Source organism: Ursus americanus, chromosome 18 (assembly GCF_024610735.1).
Source record: "Ursus americanus isolate L20-20 chromosome 18, mUrsAme1.1.p, whole genome shotgun sequence".
In the NCBI taxonomy this organism is placed as follows: domain Eukaryota; kingdom Metazoa; phylum Chordata; class Mammalia; order Carnivora; family Ursidae; genus Ursus; species Ursus americanus.
In genome coordinates, this window is record NC_142144.1 from 11316592 (window position 1) to 11339996 (window position 23405).

Genomic DNA, 23405 nt, shown 5'->3' on the forward strand with positions numbered 1-23405 from the left:
AGTCCTAGAAGAGAGAGGATGCATTAGGGGGGGAAAAAAGCCCTGTCTCAAGGACAGTAGTAATAGCTCCCGACCACAGCCTTACATGCCTGGCCCTGAGTCGCACTTTATATAAAATCTGTCCCTCATGACAGCTCTGTGAGGTAGGTTGTATTATTCCCATTTGACAAATGACGGAGTCTGGGGAAGCTAAAAACTCCCATACTCACGTGGAGAGTTGAATGACAGACGTTCTCAGCCCAGCCTGTCCCACTCCAGAGCCCGAGCCACCCCAGAACACACTCAGCCATCCAGAATGTGACACCTGTCAACACAGGGCATTTCCTTCATGAGAGATGGAATGCAGGACAGACTGGCAAACTGAGTGTGTGAGTGTTGGGTCAGCCAGGAGCTGGGGAACCCAGCAGCACCCCCAAGCCTGGGCTGAGAATCCTGTGCTTTTCAGACAGAGATGGTCTGCACACAGAGGCAAGCATCCAAGGCACATGCTCTGCTCTGCTTGGACTTGTTTCCGGGGTTCTTGGAGGCTGCCCTGGGGGGGTCATCAGGCGGCCAGGTGGAAGAGCTGAGCTGGTAGCCTCGGCGTGGCTCCCTAGGCCCTGGTCCATATACTCACCAATGTCTGGAGCACTTTCTGTGTGCCAGGCCCTGTTCTCAGGGTTGGGGATTTCTTGGTGGGCAAGATGCAGTCCCTAGTCAGGGCCTCTGCTGGACTCGTAGGAAGGAAGGGCACTGGGGAGTCCCAACTGGTCCTACCTGCCTCTCCAGGGCGCTCCGCTTGGTAGGGGGATGGTCAGTCTGCCAGATCTAGGCCATGGCAGTCTTACCTCCAAAAATAGCTCTTGAATCCCTCCCTTTACATTCCTGCCCCCTCACTTCCGTCATCTCTCACCTGCATTCCCCTGGCAGCACCTCGGTGGGATTCCTGCTTCCACTGTGCCTCTTAGGCAGACATATTCTGGAGGCCAGAGTGATCCAAAGCACAAATACCTCCCTTCCCCCCCCCCCCCCAAGCTTCAGGGCTTCCCTGTTGCTTTAAAACATCTTGGTCTACAAGGGCCTGCAAGATCTGGGCCCAGCCTTCTCCCCACCCTTGACTCACGCCCTTGCCCCATCACTCTCCGTAACCCAGCCAGTTTGGCCTTCTCTGGGTTCCTTTGCGCTCCCCCATCCCCTCCCACCCCCACCCCAAGGCCGGGAGAGCTCCTGCTTCCCTTTCTCTTTCAGCATACCTGTTACTTCCCCGGAGTACTTTCTGCTGCCTCCCGGCCAGACCAGACCTTAGCACCCTGCTAGATGCTCTGCCAGCAGCAGGACCTTCTCTAAAGCCATGCTCCCAGGTGGGATACAATGTGAGGTTGCTCGACTCCCCCCTGGTAGCTGCCATGATAGCCCCGCAGGATCCCAGCCATTACGGGCTGAATTGAAGAATGAAAGGCAGGGACCAGCCCTCCTTGCAAACTTGGGCAAGGCTTCTTGAAGGCAGAGTCCTTTGAGTTGGGGCCTGAAGGAGGAGTACATATTTGCCAGACCAAGGGAATGATCTACAATGTGAATAATGCATTAAAAGAGAAAACGTACAGACTGAGTTCCTACCGCACGCCAGTGCTTTCGGTCCCCGCAGTAACCCCCGTGAGGTTGGCCGCAAAGGCTCCGGTTTCTCGGGGAGGTGGCTAGGCTCAGCCCGGCCAAACTCGTGTGGCTCCTAGGCGCAAGAACCAGGATGCAGCGTGCCTCCTGCTCTGGCTCCGCAGGGACCCAGAATCTGTCACGAGGACAGGTGTGCAAAACCTCATGACCCCAGGGTGGGGGTCTGCTCACGAGGCTTTGCTGAGGTCAGTTCTTTTCTGACCGGGGACAAAGACGCATAATCAGATTCCATTCAAGTGGTCCTCCTCCAGGAGGCCTTCTTGATCACCCCACATATGGCAAATAGCAGGGACCATGATGCCTACTGCAAACCCTGTCTTCGTCACTCGCTGCTGGCAGCATGGCTGATAGAACCTGACCTGACCTACCATTTCCTTATTCGGGTTTCTTCATCTCTCAGACCTGCAGCGTCTCCACCTGTACAATCGGGATAGAGGAATCTCCTGGGCAAAGGCTGAATGAGTGAAGCCATCTCGCACAGTACCTGGCACAGATGGGCGCCTGCCTCCTGTTGCTTGGACTTTTCCCCAGCGTTTCATTGCCCCACTCCATTCTTCCCTGTTGCCACTTTGTTTCTGCGCATCCTCAGTGCTCCCCTGGCTTTCTAGGTAGCTGCCCTCCGCCTTCTCCATCTCTACCAACTACTAGCTGCTCTTTAGCTCGCCCGTGCATATTTTACCCTCATAACTTCTTCTCCTGAATCAGCCTCTGCAGATTCTAATCACCTCGCTTTCTCTTCCCTGAATTCCCTCCAATTTGGAGATTCAAAAGAGGCGCTTCTCTGCATGAACATGCTGTGATTCAATTTGAAAATAAATTTCTCCTGGCAGCAGCCATCTCTCTGAAAAGTGACATTTAAGACTGACAGTGGACAAGATTGTAAACAGGTTTCCAATAAGAAAAAAAGTCAGTGTTAAGTGCATTCTATGAATTTTTTTAAACAATGTGTGCGTGTGTGTGCACACGTCTATAATTGCAGCCTTGCTGTGACACCGTCTGCTTCAGGAAGAATTCTGGGATAGTGCAGGTCTGTTTCGAACTATCTTGGTATTCTTTTACTTCTCAGAAATCAACTTCATTTCATGGGACTCACTCCCACGCAGGATTGTAGATGCTTAGTTCATTCAGTCATTCGACCCACAGGTGTTCAGTGCCACTGTGGATGAGGCCGTGTGCTCAGTAAGGGTACCGCGACCTGATGAGACCATTCATTCTCTATCTGTGAAGAGCTCCCGTCCTCAAGAGGGAGGCTGGTGGGTAAGCCCACTGGTACCTATATGTAATATGGCGTAGAGGTATGCTTGGGTTTCATGAGAGCCCAGAGGACGTTCCACAGAGGGGAGGCCATGGGAACAGGGATGGCTTCCTGGAGGCCATGACACCTGAGCTTTTGCCTGGTAAGATGAGTGGGGGCTAGCCTGCTGACGGGAGGAAGGGGCATTCCAGGCAAAAGGAGAAGCAGGGAGGTCTGAAACAGTGTTCCGTACGGGAAGCAGTAGGCAGTGTGCAGTGACTGAGACTTCAGCGTGCAGGGGAAGGTGTCAGGAAGCATGGCTGGAGAGGGGGGCTTTGCGGGGCTCACAGGCCAACCGAGAGTCTTGGAGCCACTGCAAAGGCAGCAAGGAGTAGTACGGCGCTTTAAACATGAGCGATGGGATCAGATGGTCAGAGGGGCCCTTTGGGAAGATCCCTCGGGGGCAATGTTGCAGCAACATTGGGTAGAGAAAGCCTAGAAGCAGAGCCCAGGGGAGGTGAGGAGACCCCGAAGCAACCAGGGCAGCCTAACAGGGTCAGAGGGAGGGCTCAGGGGATGAGGCATTTAGAAGGTAAACAAGGTAGTTCTATAGCAGAAAATCTCTTATGTTGCATTTCTCTTAAAACAACTTTGTTCCTAATACCAAAGTTACCAGCTGGTTTTTCGTGTTGTGTTGTGTTATGTTGTGTTGGTCTGCCCTGACACAGGGAATGAATTGCTAGTAAAAGGAATTCAGTTGACGCTTGCCTTCACCATTCATTATTACTAAATGAATCTCTTTCCAAGGCTTCTTGGAATGTCTTTTGACAGTCCCCCTGGCCAGACCACAGATTACCCTGCAGTTACTTTCCAAAGGAAGCAAGAAGTGGGAGGCTTCCAATGTACCAGCAGAGCAAGAGGGAGAATTATTTGGTCCCTGTAGAAAGGTTATTGGCAAGAGGCCTTTGGGGTCCTGGTGGGGCAGACAGACCCAGTGGGCACTGAAGGGCCTGGAACTGTCGGTCAGACTGTCATCCAGATGCTGTCTGGGCAGCTTCTCTTTTCTTCCTGCCAGCCCCCATGGGCTCTGGAGCCCTGGGGCAGAGGGAAGTGGAGGCCTGAGCAGGCAGTCTGTAACGGGTCAAACGGGCTGTGAACTCCAGGAATTCCAGAGTCATCTCTCAGGGTCATGTGAGGATTAAATGAGGTAATGATTGGGAAGCCACCTTAAAAACTCAAGGTTTCCCAAGTGAAAAGAATTGAAACTTTTGGTTGCTGGTGTGCTGGGACTCAGTCTGATGAGGGGCAAGGTGGAAAAGAAGGACTAGAATGAAACTTGGAAGCGACCTGGGGATGTCACTTTTTCGTGTAGCTCCTGTCATCAGGAGCAGATGAGATCTGATGACGGTAGTGACCTTTTGAAAGGTGGCAGGCAACAGAGTGAAGAATGCAGACCTTGGACTCAAGACATGCCTAGATGTGAACCCCCACCCGCCACCTACTCGTTACGTGGTCGTGGGCAAGTCACTTGACCTTTCAGGGCTTTGTTTCCGGATCTGTAAAAAGAGGGTAGATGTCTTCATATGCTTGTCACATATATATTTGTGTGTGCATGCACACCTGAGAGAGAGAGAGAGAGAATACCTCCCCACCTCTTTTAGGAGAGGGTCCCTGACTGGTTTAGCAATTACTATCCCGGTGCTTAAACAGTGCCTGGCTCATAGTAGATGTACAATAAATCGTTTGTTTTTCATTTATAACTCACCTTTAATAGCTCCCTGTCACTAGATCAGCAGTAAATTGGATAACAATCCCCTTAAGACTAGCTGATTGCAGAACAGCACATCCTACACCGTCCTGTCCCTCCAAAGTCTGGTATTGCCTGTCCCCTTGTGAGAATTTGACACTGAACACTCTCATACCTACCACCTAGCTTGTAGTACCATTAACATTTTACTATGCTTACTTTGTCACACATCTATCCTATCCATTGATCACTGCCTCTTGCTTTTAATGCATTTTAAAGTAAGTTCAGACATCAGCACTTTCCCCTAAACAATTCAACACATATATCTCTACCTATAATAAATACTTTTTGTGAATAGCAGGCACTCAGTAAGTGCTCGCTGCTATCATCATCTTCACCATCACCATTAAGGAGAGGAGGACAGTCATCACCATGATATTCCAAAAGATAAGTCACCTGCATGCCTTGGTGTTAGGAGGAGCCTGCCATTTCCTGGGAACCAAACTGTCCTTACTTCGTGGACTAGCCTCAGGCAGGGGAATGGCTGGGAGTCACGACTACTGTGGTGCCCCCAGGCACAGACTTCAGCCCGTCCCCTGGACACTCATCCCCTTGACAACCTCCCGAAGCCTTTGGAAGACTTAATAATGCCACTGTAAAATGAAGGTTGGGATTTTCACAATGGATTTCTGCAGAATGAGGTTGGGTTTGGTTATCTGGTCTTAGTCTCTCTCAAGTCTTGCTGGGTTAGAGACAGTCCCACCCTCCTCTCTCGACACCATCTATCACAGAAGAGACTTGGGGCACAGAGATCAGGAGCTGAAAGGTCATGAATCCAGGTCCTAGAAAGTCAGAATCTGGGGCCCTGACCAGTGGCCTTGTCCTCACCTAGGACTGTTACTGTCCACATGTCCTAGTGAAAGAGCCCAGGGTATGAAAGACTCCTCTGAGAACCTCCTCTTTTCCAAGAACCGTGTGGGGTCATAATTGCAATTGGTATGTTTACATTCAGTCAACAAATGTTCATTGAGCCCCTCATCTCTGAAGATAACCACCTTGGGAGAAACTGAGGCAGTCAGTCAGAAGGGTTTAATAAGCAATTTCGTTTATAAAAACATCTTACATCCATTTAATCCTTACTTCCATCTCCTGGAACCAGGAATTTGCTCTCATGTCCCACTAGGCTGTGGTAGGAGATGAAGGAGTGAGCCAGGCTTGGCCTCAAACCCCGGTCTCGTCCTCACTGGGAAATGGCCTGAAGTGGTTCAGTGTACTGTCCAGCCCTCGAGTCCATCTGAAAATGGATCCCAGCTTCCTTGGGATAGTGTGTGATACAGCCTGTGTAAAAGTGTATAAGTGTTTAATGAACATGTCCATCACCTACTCCAGAAGCTTCTGCCCTGGGCTTGGGGATATGGTGATGAAAAAGAGAAGCAGAGCCACTGTCTTCTTGGCACCACAGTCTGTCAGACCAGAGCCAGATCACCTGGGTCAAATCCTGCTTGTGTGAGCTCAGGGAAGTTGCCTTACTGTTTGTGTGCCTCAGTTTCCCATTTGTAACGTGGGACAGCAGCAGTATCTAGTTCATGGAGTTGTTGTGAAGATTAAGTGAGTGGGTATATGTAAAACCCTTAGGTACCTCGCACAGGGAAAGCACATGGGTTTGTTACTCTTGTTACTACTATACTACCACCCCCACAACCCCTGTCTCCACCCCAGCCAACCTCCAGGTTCCCAAAGGCATTAGAATCATCTAAGCAGTTGTGCAAAGGTCTGAGCCATGGCCCAGGAATCCGCATTAAAACCCTCCCTAGGTGAGTCTCCTTGGGATACCAGTTGTAGGAACCACTGATCAAAGTTGGCTTCCCGTACAGGTGCAGACACTGAGACTCAGGGAGGGAAGCAGCACGCCCAAGGGGACACGGCTAGCCAGCGCTAGACCCAGAACACCATCTCAGACTGCTGACCCCACATCTGGGCCCTCGGGCAGATGCTTGCCCAAGATCAGCCAGCCAGTACGCTGGGCCTTGAACCAAATCTGGGCTCTCCATACTGTTGAGTGCCCTTTACTCATGTAAAGGGTCCTGCAGAACTGAGTCAGCTATTTGGTCTGGAGAAGCTCATCTCTCAAATAAGGAAATCCCTCTATCATGTGTATCAAGACACTGCCCAGATAGTTTAACCAGGAATTCCCCAAATATTGAGAGTCCACAGCCAGGAAATAACTCCCTGGAAGAGGTGTGTATAAGAAGTTGTCTCCCCAAATGGTCTCTTCATCTACATATGTAGATGTGGGAATAGTTACGCCACTCCAGCGCTCTATCTGGGTGACTCTTATAATTAATATTTACTTAAAACAATCATTAGTCTCTGCTGGGCGACATTAAACCCACGTTAGCAGTATTTTTAGCTGGGCCTTCCCCACACCTGTGATGGCAGGCGAGCGTGCGGCAGCGGGAAGTCCTGCGTGCTTTATAAATAAGCCTCCTTGCACCTGGACGAGCCTGCTGCATTGCCACTCAGGCAGCAGGCCAGGGGTCCTGGGCGGACAGCTGTCCGGATGTGTGCCTGGAGCCGCCCCCAGCTTGGGGTCCTCACTTCGCATTACTTGCCCAACATCAAGAATGAAATTCATGTCTCTTGAGACAGTGTGGCCTCTGTGCCCCGGGCTGGACCCACAGAGAAGTCATGATTTTTCCCAAAACAGTTGAGGATTTCTCCAGTAAGGGTAAGGAGGACCCTAGTAATAACCATTTATTGGATGCTAATGGCTTTTTGTTCATTGTTCCCTTTAAACCACACCACAACATGACAAGGTAGGTCGTATTCCCCTCCTCTTCTGGAAGAGGACACAGATGCTCGGAAAAGAGGAGTGCTTCCCCAAGGCCACACAGCCAGTAGGTGGGATCCCAACATGCTCTGACCAAGCCCATGCTGTCCTATACTTTCTCAAGCTGTCTTACCTGATTCTGTTAAACCAGTAGGAAAAAGAGTAGCGGAACGTCATTTATTGAGTACCTACTATGTGCTAGGCAGTTTGCATATATTGTCTTAATTAATTCTCACAAGAGGAATTTGTTTACAGGAGATAAGAAGTATTATTCCCATTTTACAGATGAAGAAACTGAGGCTCTGGAGAGTTTTAAGCTACATGCTCAAGATCACATGGCTAAGCAAGCATCAGAGCCAGAACTCAAGCCCAACTCGATTCTCCAACACTAGATGTTTTCCCACCTCACCAAAGGCCTTAAAGAGAGACATTTGCCATTCATGTGGGGAAAGAAGAATAGTTTCCTACAGAGCCTAAGATTCTGTCGTTTTTCTTCTATTCTGCTTACATCTTTCTACTTAAAATTGTTAGGTTTCTAAAGAACCTGTATCCCAGTACAAAATTTATGTAGAGTTTTATAATTTTCAGGGATCTTCTATAATAATTTAATCCTTATAATAAGCTTGTGGAAGTAGGTGTTACAAAGCCCATTTTACAGAGAAGTAAATTGAGTTCAGAGGGACCGAGTAGATGCCCAAGGCGGGTCCCCTGGCCTGCAGGTGCTCAGCCTCAGAGCCTGTATTTTCCCCACACGCACACAGCGTTGCTCCCAGTCCTGGATCTGTTCAGTAAGGCCCAAGGAGTGAGGAATTCAAACGCTATTCACCGAGAAAGAGATGGGGGTGGGGGGGGGGCCTGCAGCCGTGGAGCCCAGCCTTCGAGGACCCCTTCATTGAAGGTGGTGACATTCCCTCACCCGAAGGAGCAGGCCGGAAGTTGTGATGGTCAGGGAACTACAAAAATAGCAGCTTTCACACTGATTCCTACATGGGAGGAACTGGTGGTTCCAGGGCAGATAAGAATGACTTTACAAGATGAAAATGATCAGTGAGGGCACGCAGGTCTGGAGGGGAGCGGAGTTGGCATTTTTTGGCCCTGCAAATAGCTGCCCATCTGCTCTCTGTCAGAATATGTTAGGAGTGCATCTGGATTGCTGCCCCTGAGTCTCAGCTCCAGGCTGGTCATGTGGTTGTCTCCACGACAACTCCAGGAGCGGTGTAAACTGCTGTGCTTTGAGCCAGATGCTGCTCTGCACATGTGGTCTAATTAGACGGCGTTCCGGCCTCCCGCCTCCCTCCTCGGCCCCTCCAAGCACACATACCACGTTCTCTTTTTCCTTCCTCCCTTCCGCTCACCCTCCTCTTCACGTCCTCAGTCTGTCTGTCTTGCTCTCCACCATGTTGGCCTCTTTCGCAGAAATGTTCCTGTTGCCTTGTCTGCAGTGAATAATTCATTCGACAAGCATGGGGGTGTCTGCACTGACCTAGGTCCTGTGCTAGCAACTGGAGACGCAGAGACAAATACGACGCTGCCCATACCCTCGAGCCATCTAGCGAGGGGACCCAAGGGCAGCCGGGCTGTGCAGAAATGGCAGCCAGCGCTGTGGTGGATGGGAGCACAGGGGCAGAGCAGGGACACCTAACCCCACCCAAGGCAGGAAGGAGGTGCGGGGAAGCCTTCCAGGGGAGCTGTCCCCATGTTAATTCTTAAAGGCGCGGGGGGACTTCTGTAGCCTGAGAAAGCAGGAGTGGACCTCCTGGCAGAGGGTACAGCTCCTGCAAAGGCAGGAGCCTGCGGACCAGTCTGGAGAACTGTGGCCGGCTGTGTGTCATGGGAACACGGGGTGTTTGGGGAAGCAGGGAGTTGTGGTTGGCAAGATGCATGGGGTCACACCTTGGAGGGCTTTTCGCCAGCTCCGCTCTCCACTTGGATCTGCAGGCTCTGGGAGCTGGGGAAGGGGAGTGACACTCGCTGTTAGGACAGCCCGGCCTATAGGGGGTGGTTTCAGGGGTGAGGCTCTGAGTATACGAAGCCCTTTCGGTATTTGTCCCTGTGGATAAAGTCTGCTTCTTGGACCCAGGAGGCTCTGCTCAGGGCTAGGTGGGTTGCTCTGGAGCAAGCAATCGTGTGTTCCAGGGCCCGGCGTCCACTGCTTCTCAGAGCGCTCGCTCTCAGGGAGATTGCCCCCAAGTAAAGAAGGAGAGCATCAGCATCTCACCCCACCCGTGACATGCCCCTGGAGCCCGAGGGACACCAGCTCCTCACTGCACCATGTCAGCAGGGCCTTGTCAGAGCTCCGCTCCTCTGCTCATGCTGTCCTCTGCTTTTCCATCTAGTGAGTCCCTGCTTCTTGGTTTTTATAGCACCTCTTCCCCCTCTCGGCCTTTCTTGGGCCCCAGCCACCTCAACAAAGTCACCTGGCAGTGCTCCCAGTCACAGGTTCTCACACAAAATATAACACCCAGCTCTCAAAGGGCATCTGAAAGAGCTGTTAGGACTTTAAACCTCCATTGAGCCCCTCTGTGTGCTACTCAGTATTGGCACCTTGACAAATCGTGTATCATTTTAGACCTCTCAGTATGAAGTAAGTAACATCCCCAGTTTACAGATGAGGAAACTGAGGCTCACAGAGGCTCATTTGCTTCCCCATTCATGGAGCTCTGGGCTGTACTAAGCCTCTTTTGAGTCCCCAGGTGATACATAATCCCCACCTAGAGACTCTGGACCCCTCTGACTGGGGCTGTGGTGTGTGGAAAAGGACAGTTTTGTGTGGGAAATCATCTGTAGCTTGAAATCCCCAGAAGCCCAGAGGGGGGAAAAATGTGTGTGGGCAGCTCACATGCTCAGAGTGCCTTGGGATGTTGTGGGAAGAGCGTGCCTGGGCTTTGGGGTCAGACAGAATTGACTTCAAGTGCAGCTCTGGCTTTTCCCAGCTCTGTGGCCTTGGGCAAGTCACGTCCCCTCTCTCTCTGTGTAAGATGAGGATAAAAGAGCCTCTCCTAATAGGGTTATTATGCAGGTCCATGCCTCAACCACAGTTAGCGTGTGTCTGCTGTGCTCAGTCCATGGCAGAAGGCAGCTTCGGTGCCTTCTTTTTTGGGGCAGAAGACTGGTCAGTGTTGAGCCCCTCTAGAGGTCAAGCCCTGATCTAAGCACTTTATATGAATCACCTGCTGATCCCATGAAGCCCTGTGAGGAAGTACTCCTCCATGTTATGAATGAGAAAATGGGACTCAGAGGGTTCAGGCCACACACCACATTCCATATGCAGTAACTAGCAGAGCTGTCCTCCCTCAAGTGTGTCCTCTGTTCCCAACTCTGCACCAGGAGCTGTGCATCATGACCTGACCCGTTTCTCTGTGCGGGATGGTGGGTGACCTCATAGAGAAAGGCCCTTTCCATGTCTTCCAGCATTGCACCTTCCCATTTTACAGATAAAGAAACCGAGGCCTGTACAAGGAAAAGGAGTCAAGACCTGAATTGGGTGTTTTGACTCTTCCTGTGCTCTTTCCCCTTCACAATGCCGCCGTCTGTTCCTGACTAAAAGCTTGCTGCCGAGGCCTCGTGGGCACAAGCCCCCACCAAGCACCAGAGATGGGCCCTGAACAAGTGATGTCCGGGAGAGGGGTGATCGTAAGCAAGTGAGCCAGCGAGGGAGCCCGATAACTCAGTGTGTGGACAGTGCTGCGGAGGACCACGCTGAGGGCTATGTCATCAAGCCTGGCAGGCAGCGCTGAATTCAGTCAGAGGGGTGGGATTTTTCCTTCCTACAGACTGATCTGTGCCTCCAGTTTTAGCTCTGTGTCCTTTAGCCTTCTGACCCATGAGTCCCATATTCCTATGGCTACGACTAATGTTCATTTTCCTGTCTGTCACTCTCAGGCTCATTGACTTCTCTCCCAGGGGCCCACCAGGCCCTCCAAGCCACCCTCTGTTCAGCACATTCCCTGACGCCGTCTTCTCCTCACTCTCAGGAAACTGAAGGCCTCTTCTCGAATCCATTTAGGACCTCCTTTCTTGGGACTTAGGGATACAGCAGTCATTGTGTTAAACCCAGAATCTGGCTCTCGGTGACAGGCAAGCTCTGGTGTGGCCAAGATGGCGGAGCCAGCAGGAGTTTGACATTGAGATCTCAGTGTGTCCTGCCTGGTATCTTTTTTTTTTTTTTTTTAATAATAATTTTTTATTATGTTAGTCACCATACAGTATATCCCTAGTTTTTGATGTAAAGTCCGCCTGGTTTCTGTACTGAGGAGGGGAGCTGTCCCTCTTCTGCTGCGTGGGGGTGGTCACCAGCTTTCTCTCACCTCCAGCCAGGCACTGTTGCTTGGAGCTACCGACATCATGGTACTGGACAGTTAGAGCACGTGGTAGGTGTTATTGCCAGGATATCAGGAAGCAGACGGAGGCTCCAAGTAACGAGATGGCTCCTGTAAGCACACAGTGCCTTTCCCAAGTCTCCTCTGCTCATCACTGCCTTCTAATCCATCTCTGTGAACTGCTGGAGCAGCCCTGGGCAGCTGATAGGTCAGATACCATCGCGTGTTGCATGAGCCCAGGACCAGACTTCGCCTCTCTGAGCCTCAGTATCCTTATCTGTAAAATGGATATCATAACACCGCCTACCTCACAGGGTGGTGGGGCAGAGTAAGTGAGGTAATGCATGGAAAACCACCTAGCACAGGGCCGGTGCTCAGTAAGCGGGAGCTGTTTTAATCACTGCACCTGCTTTCCTAGTAGAGCCAATTCCCATCTGCATTTCTTATGGAAAGAAAATCTTGAGCTAGTATGCATGAAGACCCTCTTCATTGTGTCTCCTCAGCTTCCACAGGCCTCCCCGCTCATCTGCCGTTCCTGCGCTAATCAGAATTTCCTGACTTCTCCCTGTTTGTCTCGGTTAATGCAGAAGGAAGGGGCTGCTGGCACAGAGGAGCCAGGCGTGGGCCGACGCGCCTGTGATTTGAATGTCTTTACTGTAATCTAGCGAGTATGTGTGGGGGCTTCTGTCAATACTGGAGCGGCTGGCCAGAACGGGCAGATACTGTCTTCCCAGCAGCCCCGGCCCGTGAAAATTATCAGAGTAGCTCTTGTTGGACACCCACCTTCCCCTTGACTTAAATCATCCGAACAGTGAGCCGGCTTCCCAATGGCACATCGATTCTTTGTTTAGGGCTTGTTACGGTGATGGGGGCCCAGGCTGGGAGGCTGCCCCCGGCGTGCCTGGGCTACCCTACAAATGGTTCAGAAAGCTGTCTTGGGCCAGCCCAGCCCAGCCCGAGCCTTCCGACTGCAGCCATGCGACACCCGCCTTCCCAGGTCCACCTTGGTGAGGGGAGAATGTCTGTGGACCTGGGAGTCATTCAGACCCTCCAGCTCTGGGACCTTAGGCAGAAACACTTGACCTGCATGGATGTCCTTTCCGCATCTGTAAAATGGGAGTTATTTATGAACATTTCTGAGCTCTGGTGAGGATTCAGTGAGGGGAAGGGTCAGGCTGGGCCATAGCAAGTGCTCAGCTGACATTGGCTCCCTTCTCCCTCGACTCATGCCTGCTGTGGCTAACCTGAAATTCCTGTAATCTAACCCAGCTGTCCCACTCCCTCCCTCCCTCCTCTGCCTCCAGTAAGGATTTTGCATTCTCTACGCCAGACACCGTGCTAAACCTTTTCTGTGTTGGCTGGGCGTTCACCCTGCTTCCTTGGCAGCCACCACAGCCGATCCTGTGAGGAGCAGCCCCTGGGCAGGGGGCTCAGCATGGGGTTTCCGCATGGGCTGTGGGGCAGAATTAGCTAGTCGGCAGGGGCTAGAGAAGCCCCCTTCAGACTTCAGAACAGGGCTCCTGGCTGTGCTGCACTTTAGCCAGTGACTGGGTATTTTATTAGGAATTTGGAGATATTTAGGGGCGCCTGGGTGGCCCAGTCGTTAAGCGTCTGCCTTCAGCTCAGGACATGGTCCTGGAGTCCTGGGTCCTGGGATCAAGCCCCACGTCGGGCTCCTCTGCTGGGAGCCTGCTTCTTCCTCTCCCACTCTCCCTGCTTGTGTTCCCTCTCTCGCTGGCTGTCTCTCTCTGTCAAATAAATAAATAAAATCTTTAATAAAAAAAAAAAGGAATTTGGAGGTATTTAAACAAAATGCAACCAGGTTGGGACTGCTGGTGATAAATAGGGCCAGATTTTCCAACTCTCTTCATTCTTAAATGTAAAAAATGAATGTTGATTAGTAGAGGTGCTGTGCCAGTCTCTTGTACCTACACCAGAGATTATCAGCTTTGGGTATACTGGAATCCTGGGGAGTTTTAGAAACTGTGGCCCTGGCATTGGGGATTTGAAAAGTACCCCTGGTGATGCTAATGCGTGGAAGGTTGAGCACTACTGACCACTCCAGCGAGTCCTTCCCAGGGTAACCCCCTGCAGTCCTTTGAGGCAGGTGGGAGAACGAGGACCTGAGAGGTGCTGTCATTTGTACACACAGGCAGAGCTGGGACCGGAACCCAGCTCCATATTGCACTCCCCCGCCTGCCTCTTCCTGCAGTGGGCTGGGGGCACTGGCTGGGCACAGGTGGTGGTGGTGTGGAGTCATCGAGGTGGAACTGGGGGCTTCTCTTCACCTGAAGTCATCAGATGAGGTTCTCAGAGGAGGTAACTTGAAGAAGGAAGCCAAAGGGAAGCGTATGCCAGGAGAGGTTGGCTGTGGTGGACAGCCCAGAGTCTCTGGAGCAGGAGATGAGTGTGTGGCTGAGGTAGATGGGATGTCGTAGCAGGAAAATTCAGCTGGGGAAGGTCACAAGTAGCCTTGAGTGTCCTGCTCAGGAGTTTAGACACCGCACTTACCTGGACCCACAACCTTGCTTGTGCTACCGCCACTAAGTTAGATGGCAAACAGAGTCAACCTCCAGAGCCCCTACTGACTATCCCACAAGGGGAGAGGGGGCAGGGAGGGTGTGGGGCCTGTTGCCTGGTTCAGTGCTCCACTGCCACATCTTGAAATTCCTCATCATTTCCCCTTGAAAAGCAGTTTTGCGGGACCATGGAGCATGTGCGTGTGCAGAGGGGGTCTACACCGATGTCCTCCCTGGAGTCTTGCCCTCCCAGCCCCCATAGAACTTCTCGGTGCTCCATGCACAGAGTTGCAGTGGACCCACAGTGCATGGGGTTCAGCAAGACTCAAAGCGCTTACAAGGTAAAGCTGTAAGGTTCACCGCTGAGGCTGTGGGGCACCGACAGCCCCAAGAGGCCACTCTTTGTGTTAGAACTAGAACTTGCTTCGGTGCGGACAGAAGGCAGTGCTGTTCTAAGACCACGTAAATGATGACATTTCTCTTTCACGTTACTTCCCCGTATTAGCCTGCTACTACCTGTTGTGACAGTGATGACCTAGAAGGAGAGGAAAAGGTGGAGCAGCTTTAGTTCATTTTCCGTTCTCATCAGTAAGCCGAAGGCAGAGAGTGTTAGTAGAATGTGTGTATATCAAGAATTGAAATAAAAACAGTTGAGTTTTGTGCAGCATTTCCACTGTCTGATAAGAACAAAATACAAATGTGTTTGTGAGTTACGAAATACGATTCCACATATGTTAGCATTTAAAACTGGCATTGCACGGTATAAAGTTGAGCAATAAGATTCATGCTAATAATTTAAATTTTTATTTTTTCTTTACATAGAATGACATTAAATAGTAAATTTGAAAAGCACCATTATAGGCCTAGAAAGAAACCATGAAAGAAAGAAAAAGCTTTCTATTTTAGCATGGCACTTAGAGACTTAACAGCACTTCCTTTCCCGCACATCCATTTTGCCCTGTGTTGCACAAATTATGTCACCCACTCTGGAAAAACCCAATCTCTGCCCTCAAGAAAATGGTTATTTGTGAAAAATCTACTTGCTGTACTTCGCCATAATCTTCCAAGCAACGCTGTGAAATGGACCGGCCTTGAATAAGTGTCGTAGGTGAGGAATGACAAGTCACCTGAGAGCACACAGCTAGTGTGGTCACAGTTCAAGACCAGGTCTTTCTGACTCCAAGACATATTCTTTCTCCACCGTGTTGTGTTACCTTAACTGAATCCATTTTTTTTTTTTTAATTTTAAGGGTTTTTTGGGGGGCACCTGGGTGGCTCAGTCGTTGAGCGTCTGCCTTTGGCTCAGGGCGTGGCCCCAGCGTTCTGGGATGGAGCCCCACATCAGGATCCTCTGCTAGGAGCCTGCTTCTTCCTCTCCCACTCCCCCTGCTTGTGTTCACTCTCTCACTGGCTGTCTTTCTCTCTGTCAAATAAATAAATAAAATTAAAAAAATTTTTTTTAAGGTTTTTTTTTTTTAAAGGTGCCTTTACCCCAAAAAAATTTAAGAATAAAAATAACCAGCCCCCTGGTGTGCCAGTTTTCACACTGTATTGTGGTTATTTGTTCCCTGAACTAGACAGGATTCCTTGATAATAGGAGCTTTTCTTTTAGACTTTCTATTATGGAAAATTTCAAATGAAATTTGAAATGAAGTAAATGAGCTCCCACATACCCATTGCCCAGCTTCCACAATTATAAACATTCTGTCATTTTTTTAGATTCAAAAAAATTTTTAAATTATAGTAAAATACACATAACATCAAGTTTACCCCTATAGCCATTTTTAAGTGTTCAGTGGCATTAAGTACATTCACATTGTTGCACAACCATCACCACCACCCGTTTCTAGAACTTTTTTCATCCTTCAAAATGGAAAGTCTGTACCCACTGAACAACTCCCCATCCCTCCCCATCCAGCCTCTGGCAACCACCATGCTACTTTTTGTCCCTAAGAAGTTGACTCCTCTAGATATAAGTGGAATCAGGCAGTATTTGTCCTTTTGTTAATGGCTTATCACTTAACATGATGTCTTCAAGTTTCATCCATGTTGTAGCATGTGCCAGAAATTCTCTCCCTTTTAAAGCTGAATAATATTTCATTGTATGTATATTTTGTTGATCCATTCATCTGTAGACACTTGGATTGCTTCCATCTTTTGGCTGCTGTGAGGAATGCTGCTATAAACGTAACATCTTGCCATTCTTGTATCTATACCTTGGTCTACTCCCCACCCTCAATTGAGTATTAGTATTACCTAGAGGAACTGTATTTTATTCATCTTTGTATTCCCCTAATGCAGAATCTGGCACATAGTAGGTGATTTTAAAATGTGTGAATGGATGAAGCTTCCAAAATTATTGTTTTTAAAATTTTAAGTGAGGGCCATAAAGAATGAACGCCTTTTTTTCTTAGAATTGCAGAGTAAATGTGCACATAACATTTTGATAAATTTGTGAAGGAAAATAAGAGTTTTGTACTGTTAGTATGGATCAGCAGAACAAGGAAAGTTGTCCCTTCAGAAGACTCTGAGAGGAGATTTTATTTTTATGCCAGTATCCACAGTGCCATGGATAAAAGCCATTTATTTCTGGAAGTATCAAAAACGTTTGGAGTCACCAACTTCACCTGTTAACAAAAATGGATTCATTAGTAATGGAATTTTCAACTGATTCCATATGTCAAGAAGATAATCCGAGACTAAAACTTGTCTGTGTAACAAAATCCTTGATAGGGTTAAGCAGCAGTGTTTAACTGTCCTCCGGGTCATAGAAGGAAAACTCTACTAATGTGATCCAAGCTTGAACGCTCACGGCCTGGCTTGCCTGCGTTCACGGAACTGTCAGCCAGTAGTCCCATTGCTGAGTGTCGCCTAAGAAGACAAAAGATTTAATCACCTTAACAGCAGAACTAAATCAGCAATTCTTACAAAGGAGGGGTGAACGAAACACCTGGCCTCGCTCCTCTCCACTGCAGAGAGTGGAACGGGGTGGCCATTTCAACTACAGGAGGCGGAACAGAGTAGCTGGGGCAAATGGCTCAGCATCTTTGATATGGACGGGCCTGTGGCAGAAGGAGCTTTCGCAATGGCTTGCTTACTGCCAGGAGTGTTCACCTCTGAGGCGCTGGTGCTTTAAGTATCCATCTTCCAGGAGAACCTGAAGGGTCCCAGCCTGTAAGAACTCACCTGCTCTCTTGCAGGTGTTCACGGACACCTCAGTTAGAACTGAGGCCTCAAGAGAAGCCCTGGGCTGGGGGTGGACCACGTTTATGACCGCTGCGCTTGGGAGGCCAGGGCATATAAAATCCTGACTCTGCCATTTATGGGTCTCGGGAGCTTGGGCAAGTGACCCTACCTGTTATTCTGCAAAGATTAGGTGAACTGTGGTTGTTGTCATTTCCTCAGAAAGTGAGTAGCTCCAGGGGAATGAGCCCTCCTCGCCTGTGGCCAGTCAGGCCTTTATCCATGACAATGGGTGGCAATGTTGCTGTTTTTCACTAGGATTAGGATAACACAGTCGCTCTGAACTGATGGGATTTGCTTACCTAACTCCTATTCCCCCTTTTAGACCCCTCCTGAATGTGCCTGCTTCCTCTCACGATTCCTGACCTGCTGCCCCGGGCGGGTTAGCCTTTTCCTGTCCTGTGGACACTTCGCCACCCACCCCACTCCAGCAGCGCTACACTCTGTGGTGGTACCCATTCCCGTGTCTGACGGACACTGCTGATGTTGTTCTTGAAGCTTTTTGCAGAAAAAGCCCCCACTGTCACATTTGCCCTTCATCTTTTCCATCCATGCCTGTGTCCTTTTGTCCATTTTATGGCACAGACATCTGATCCAGGGGGGATGTCACCTCCAGTAAGTAGACAGCAGGCCCAAAATGTTCATGTCTCCCCAAAGCTGAGATTCTTTCTGCTCTCCTACAGCTAAATCCTGCCTCAGGCTACCCTTACATACAAATCTGGTTGCAAACTCTCTCGAATTTATTGGTCCCTGAGCAGACCACTTCCTGGCAATGCTGGGCCACAGCTCTAGGAGTGAATGCTAACAACTCCAATGAGCATTTCCTCCAAGGAACTCTAAACTCCCTGGACACAAGTGTCACTCACCTGGCATCGTGCTCGGAGACTTCTTTACTGTCAGGCCAAGTGGTATCTCAGCCACAGCGAGACTCCTGGGCTCCTGGGGCAGGAACCGGGGTCAAGCTCATCCTGTGGTTCTTTAGCCAACATCCCTGAGCTTCTAACTCGGGGGGGTGGGCTCTGCATTATCCCTGGGCAATGTAGCGAGGAGTCTGTCAGGGCCTCTGCCTGCCCTCTTGAGCTCCTGGTCACAGGGGACACAAGTAAAGATTATCAGCACCCGGGGTTACGCCAGGCAGAGTGGGAGCTCTGACCAAGAATGAGTGACTACCATACAGAGGCCTGTATTTAAGAGTAGAATAGTCTAGGGGCGCCTGGGTGGCTTAGTTGGTTAAGCGTCTGCCTTTGGCTCAAGTCATGATCTCACGGTCCTGGGATCGAGTCCCGCATCAGGCTCTGCACTCAGCAGGGAGTTGGCTTGAGATTCTCTCTCTCCCCATCTCTCTGCCCCTCCTCCCCCTTGTGTGCTTGTGAGTGCTCTCTATCTCTCTCAAATAAATACATAAAATCTTTAGAAAAGGGAGGGAGCGAAGGAAGGAAGACAGGAAGGAGGGAGGATAGTCCAGGTGTAAGGAACAGCACTGGAAAAAGTGGGAAAGCAAGTGGTAAAGGACATGGCATATGATCAGGAGATGCATTTGGAGCAGAAGGTACCTGGAGGAGCAGAGGAAAAGGGACACAAAAGGACTCTGGAAGAGAAAGCTGGGCTCAGCTCAGGAAGGGTTCGTTTGCCCAACTAGGGAGCTAGGACTTTTTCCTCTCCTCTCCCACACAGGACCCTGTGTACGTGATACACATTGCTGCGTGTATGGTGTTGAGGGAAGCAGGTGCCATTCCTGCTCACATGAAGCTTACAGTCAGTAGAAGAAGTGAACATAAATCAAATAATCACCCAGCATAATGCCTCTGCAGTCAAGGTTCCTTGGTAGGATAGTAGCGTGATCCAATGTGCATTTTAGAAATCTTGAAGAATTGGAGTAGACGGAGGGAGGCAACTGGAAGGGACATAGAATTGAATCTCCACCATGGCGGGCAGTGGGTGTTGATCAGGGACAAACTTGATTCCTTTCACTGGCAAAGCAAGGAGGACTTGGACAGTGTGATAAGTCCATGGGGAGCTATGATAATGCCAACTTAAGAAAGAAACAGATGTGGGGTACAGTCCAGGGGGACTAATAATTGGGAGTGTGGGCCATTTTGGGTTTGAGGTGCGAATGGGCCATCCAGAAAGGGATTGAGACATATGGTTTGGGAGCGAAGGAGGTCTGAGCTACGATTTTATCACAGGTCATCAGTGTAGAGGTGACACCACTCATGGATGAGATGGCCTGGAGAGGGACATAATTGCCCTGCTGTGCTTCCCAGGATGGAAACAGAATTGCAGGCCACATGGATAGGACATAGGTAGGCTAGCCCATCTCCCAGCTGTTCAGCAAGAAAGATGTAAATCCATGCCAAAATAGTCAATGTCATGGAAAGTTCTTTTTCCTGAGGAGCCAGTTATGCTTCTTGTCCTCACAGACAACATAAAGTTTGCATGTTTCCCTTCTTGCTTTTGCAGCCAGGAGGCTCAGAGCTAATTTTGAAACTTTGTTTTAGAAACCACATAGGACCTGCATATCCAGATACTGTTTTCCCAAGTAAACACATTTCATATATTTATGTATTCTTAAACTCTGATTTTTTTTTCTTTCTTTTGGGTGCTTGGGTAGGCTATCTCAGATCCTTTGTAAAATTAGGTGGGGCTTTACCTGTATAAAAACAAGCCCTCCCCCGACCCTAATTTTTTTGCACCTTTTGTGTAATGTCTGCCCCATTGCTGAGCTAACATTGGCCAGATTTAAGCAGGAGGAACCCTTGGAATTCACAGCAGCCAGACAGTAAATTTAACACTCACGTAACTCATTAAAACAGGATAAAAGTACAGCTTCAAACAGCTCTGTGTTTGCCACCAAGTCTGTGAAGGGAGGGGTACCTTTAATTCAGTTCAAGGTGTAAAAGGCTGATCTTTCAGAATTGAGGATACACCACCGAAATTAAAGACTTGTCTGAGGAGATGAGCGCTCCAGATCCCTTCAAAGAAGGATGGAGGTGTTGACTATGAGGATGGGATGTGTCTTCAGCTTAGGCTGTTATTTTCTTCACTCACAAAGCGTAGTTTGGTAAAAGCACGCTTCCTCATCAAACAGCATAAGGACGCAGTTGACTGGATGGTAAATCTTATTTTTGGTTAGCCCTGCTTTTTAATATAAATAGTCATTTTAATTGTAATTAATTATAATTTGCTGTTGGCCGAGATCACTGTATAAATGGTTTTCAGACTGTGTTCCATGGCCGGTACCTCAGGGACTGCAAAGGTGCTGGGGTGAGGGAGGAGGCTGCCCAGCCACCAACCCTGCCCCCCCACACCCCCCCACCCCCACTTCCCGAGGAGCAGCCAGGCAGTTTTATGTAGCAGGGCTCCTTCTGCATAAGGTGCTTCTTGGATTCCCTTCAAAGTGAAAAGAAAAGTCTGGAAGTGATCACATTGGAAGGCACATCCCACTAACTTGCAGTTGGGATATGACTGCCTCCTACGGAAGGGGCCAGGGGTGGGGTTCAGAATCTCGGCCTCCTACCAGCCCTGGGACTTCGGGGGATGACTTTTCCCCTCCGAAACCACCTCCTCTTCCACAGAACAGAATGTCTTTGATGACAGTAGCCACTTCAAGTAAATGAGGATTGAATAAAGTAGATGTAGAAGTGCCATCTAACCGAATTTAAGAACTGACCGCCCTCACGCTGCTCCTCCAACCCTCTTCTTCCATCTCTGTTTCCCAGGAGGAGCCAATCACCTTCTGTGAAGAGGCCTTCGTGTCCCACTATCGCTCGGGAGCCATGAGGCAGTTCCTGCAGAACGCCACCCAGCTGCAGCTCTTCAAACAGGTACCCAGCCCTCCCCGTGGAGGGGGGCCTGTCTGGACCCCCGATGGGGATTTCTGCAGCAGTCTTACTGTAAGCCCTGAGGCTGCGGGCATGCTGGGACCCAGGCCCAAACAGAAGGGGCTCAGGGTCTGGGGAGGGGGATGGGTGCAGAGGGTGGTCAGCCATTCAGTGGTACAAGTTACTGTAAATGCGCAGCCAGTGTTTTAAAAACTTGTTCTTTCTTTATATAGTTTATAGATGGTAGACTGGACCTTCTCAATTCTGGCGAAGGTTTCAGTGACGTTTTTGAAGAGGAGATCAGCATGGGCGAGTATGCTGGTGAGATACAGTCCATTTTCCCTTCTGTGCTGTGGGCTGTCATGTGGGACTAGGGTGTGCGTGGCAGGGAGTGGCAGTGGCTTCTTTTTTCCTTCAGTGGGGGGTTGGAGAGAGACTCACTTCACCCTTGGCCTTGAAACATGTGAGGAATCCCTCTTCATTTTCTGATGAAACAGGTGCATGTTGGCCTGTCTGAGATCCTCTGTCCTGGGGTCAGTCGCTTCCCCTGGGTGGCCAAAGTCTAGTGGAACGTAGTGAGCAGCATGCTGACGCACAAAGCACTCGAGGCGCTGAGGTAGGAGAGCTGGCTTCACATCAGGGCCCCACCTCCAGTAAGGCCATGAGAACTTGCTCAGGCCATGTCACCTCTTCAGCTGAAGTGTCCCATCTCTGCACTGAGGAGATCGGCACCCACGTCACAGGCATCCTGTGGAGACTGACTCAGAGTCCATGAGGACAGATGCTGGCACAGGATCGCTGCTAAGTGAGTGTTTCTTTAAAAGGTGAAAATCATCAGTGCCCAGTCTCCACAGACCATTAGACCTGGAGGGGTCATCCTCTCATTATTCAGAGGAGGCTTCTGAGGCCCTGAGAGGTGTTCGTGGTGGACTCTGCCTCCTGAATCCCAATCTGGCCTTCTTTCCAGGTCCCGAAGCCTTAAGCTGTGGCAGCAAAGTCAAAACCAAATGCAAAGTAATAATAATCATGCTGTGGGCCCCCTCTTACTGCTGGGCACGTGCCTGGTCTGGACTAAGCTCCTATGACACAACTGGTGGTCCATAAATTCATAAAGTCAGGCCTAATCTCATCTGCAAAAGCCCGTTCACAGGCCTGACCAGCCTGGGCTACACAGAGCGCTCACGTGACCAATGAAACCAGTCTGTGGACAATGACAGTGAGTCAGTGATAGGTGTTTCCCAAACTCCTGCCACGTCCAGAGCCCCATAGAGCAAGAAACAGAGGATGGGGTTTTGCCCTCAAGGAGCTTTTTTACTAGTAGGAGAAAGAGATGCATAAGTAAAGGCAAATACAGATTAAACCAGTGCAGGAAAAGGAGCAGAAATAGGCTTTTATGCAGTTAGAATAGGACTCCACCAGTCCTCCCTCTGTAATGCGAGAGCCTCACAAAGGAGGCAGCTCCTCTCAGAGTCAAATATGAGTTCTGAGGAGAAGACGAGCTTTATGTGTTGTTAAACTAACTCAAGTCATTCGGAGCTTCTAGAAAAGCTGTCCAATGGTAAGAGCTTCTTATCCCACCAGATAAAATGAACAAGTTCCCCAGCAACGTCTCCTTTTTCTTTCGCTATCACTCCTCAAGTGTCTTGGGGCTGAGTGTGTGTCCGGCAGTGTGGGGATGCGCAGCCCTGTGGTTCCTTCCCTGGGGTGGCTCACAGAACTTCAGAGAATGTGGACTTTTGAGTGGGAGTTACCTGTTTTCAAGGACTGTTTGGAGGAAGGGGTGGGAGAAACTTACAGAGGAAATGACGCCTGAGCCGTTGCTTGAGTGTCCTCAGCGGAGAGAGTAGGGAATGGTGGCCGGCAAGGGGAACAGCGTTTGTGAGGGAATGGAGGGTGGCGGGGATGGACGTACAGGATGGAAAGGCCGAGGGTGGGTGGGACCAAGACAAGACTGGAGAAGCGAGTCTGGAGTGGTAAGGAGTCCGACCCGACCTCTCTCCAGTAGGCAATGAGGAAGGAGGATTTGGGTGGTACTCACGGCA

The 23405-nt window shown here is 49.9% G+C and overlaps 1 protein-coding gene across 7 annotated transcripts in view; it reads left to right on the plus strand.

Moving 5' to 3' along the window:
* The window catches only part of DENND1A (DENN domain containing 1A), a 489116-nt gene that overhangs the window by 401933 nt on the left and 63778 nt on the right, over nucleotides 1-23405 (plus strand). For all 7 annotated transcript variants that reach the window (XM_045790973.2, XM_045790978.2, XM_045790976.2 and 4 more), the window contains 2 exons: nucleotides 21262-21366; nucleotides 21597-21684. In XM_045790973.2, coding sequence (XP_045646929.2) covers nucleotides 21262-21366; nucleotides 21597-21684 — 193 coding nt within the window. The remainder of the gene's footprint in view (nucleotides 1-21261; nucleotides 21367-21596; nucleotides 21685-23405) is intronic.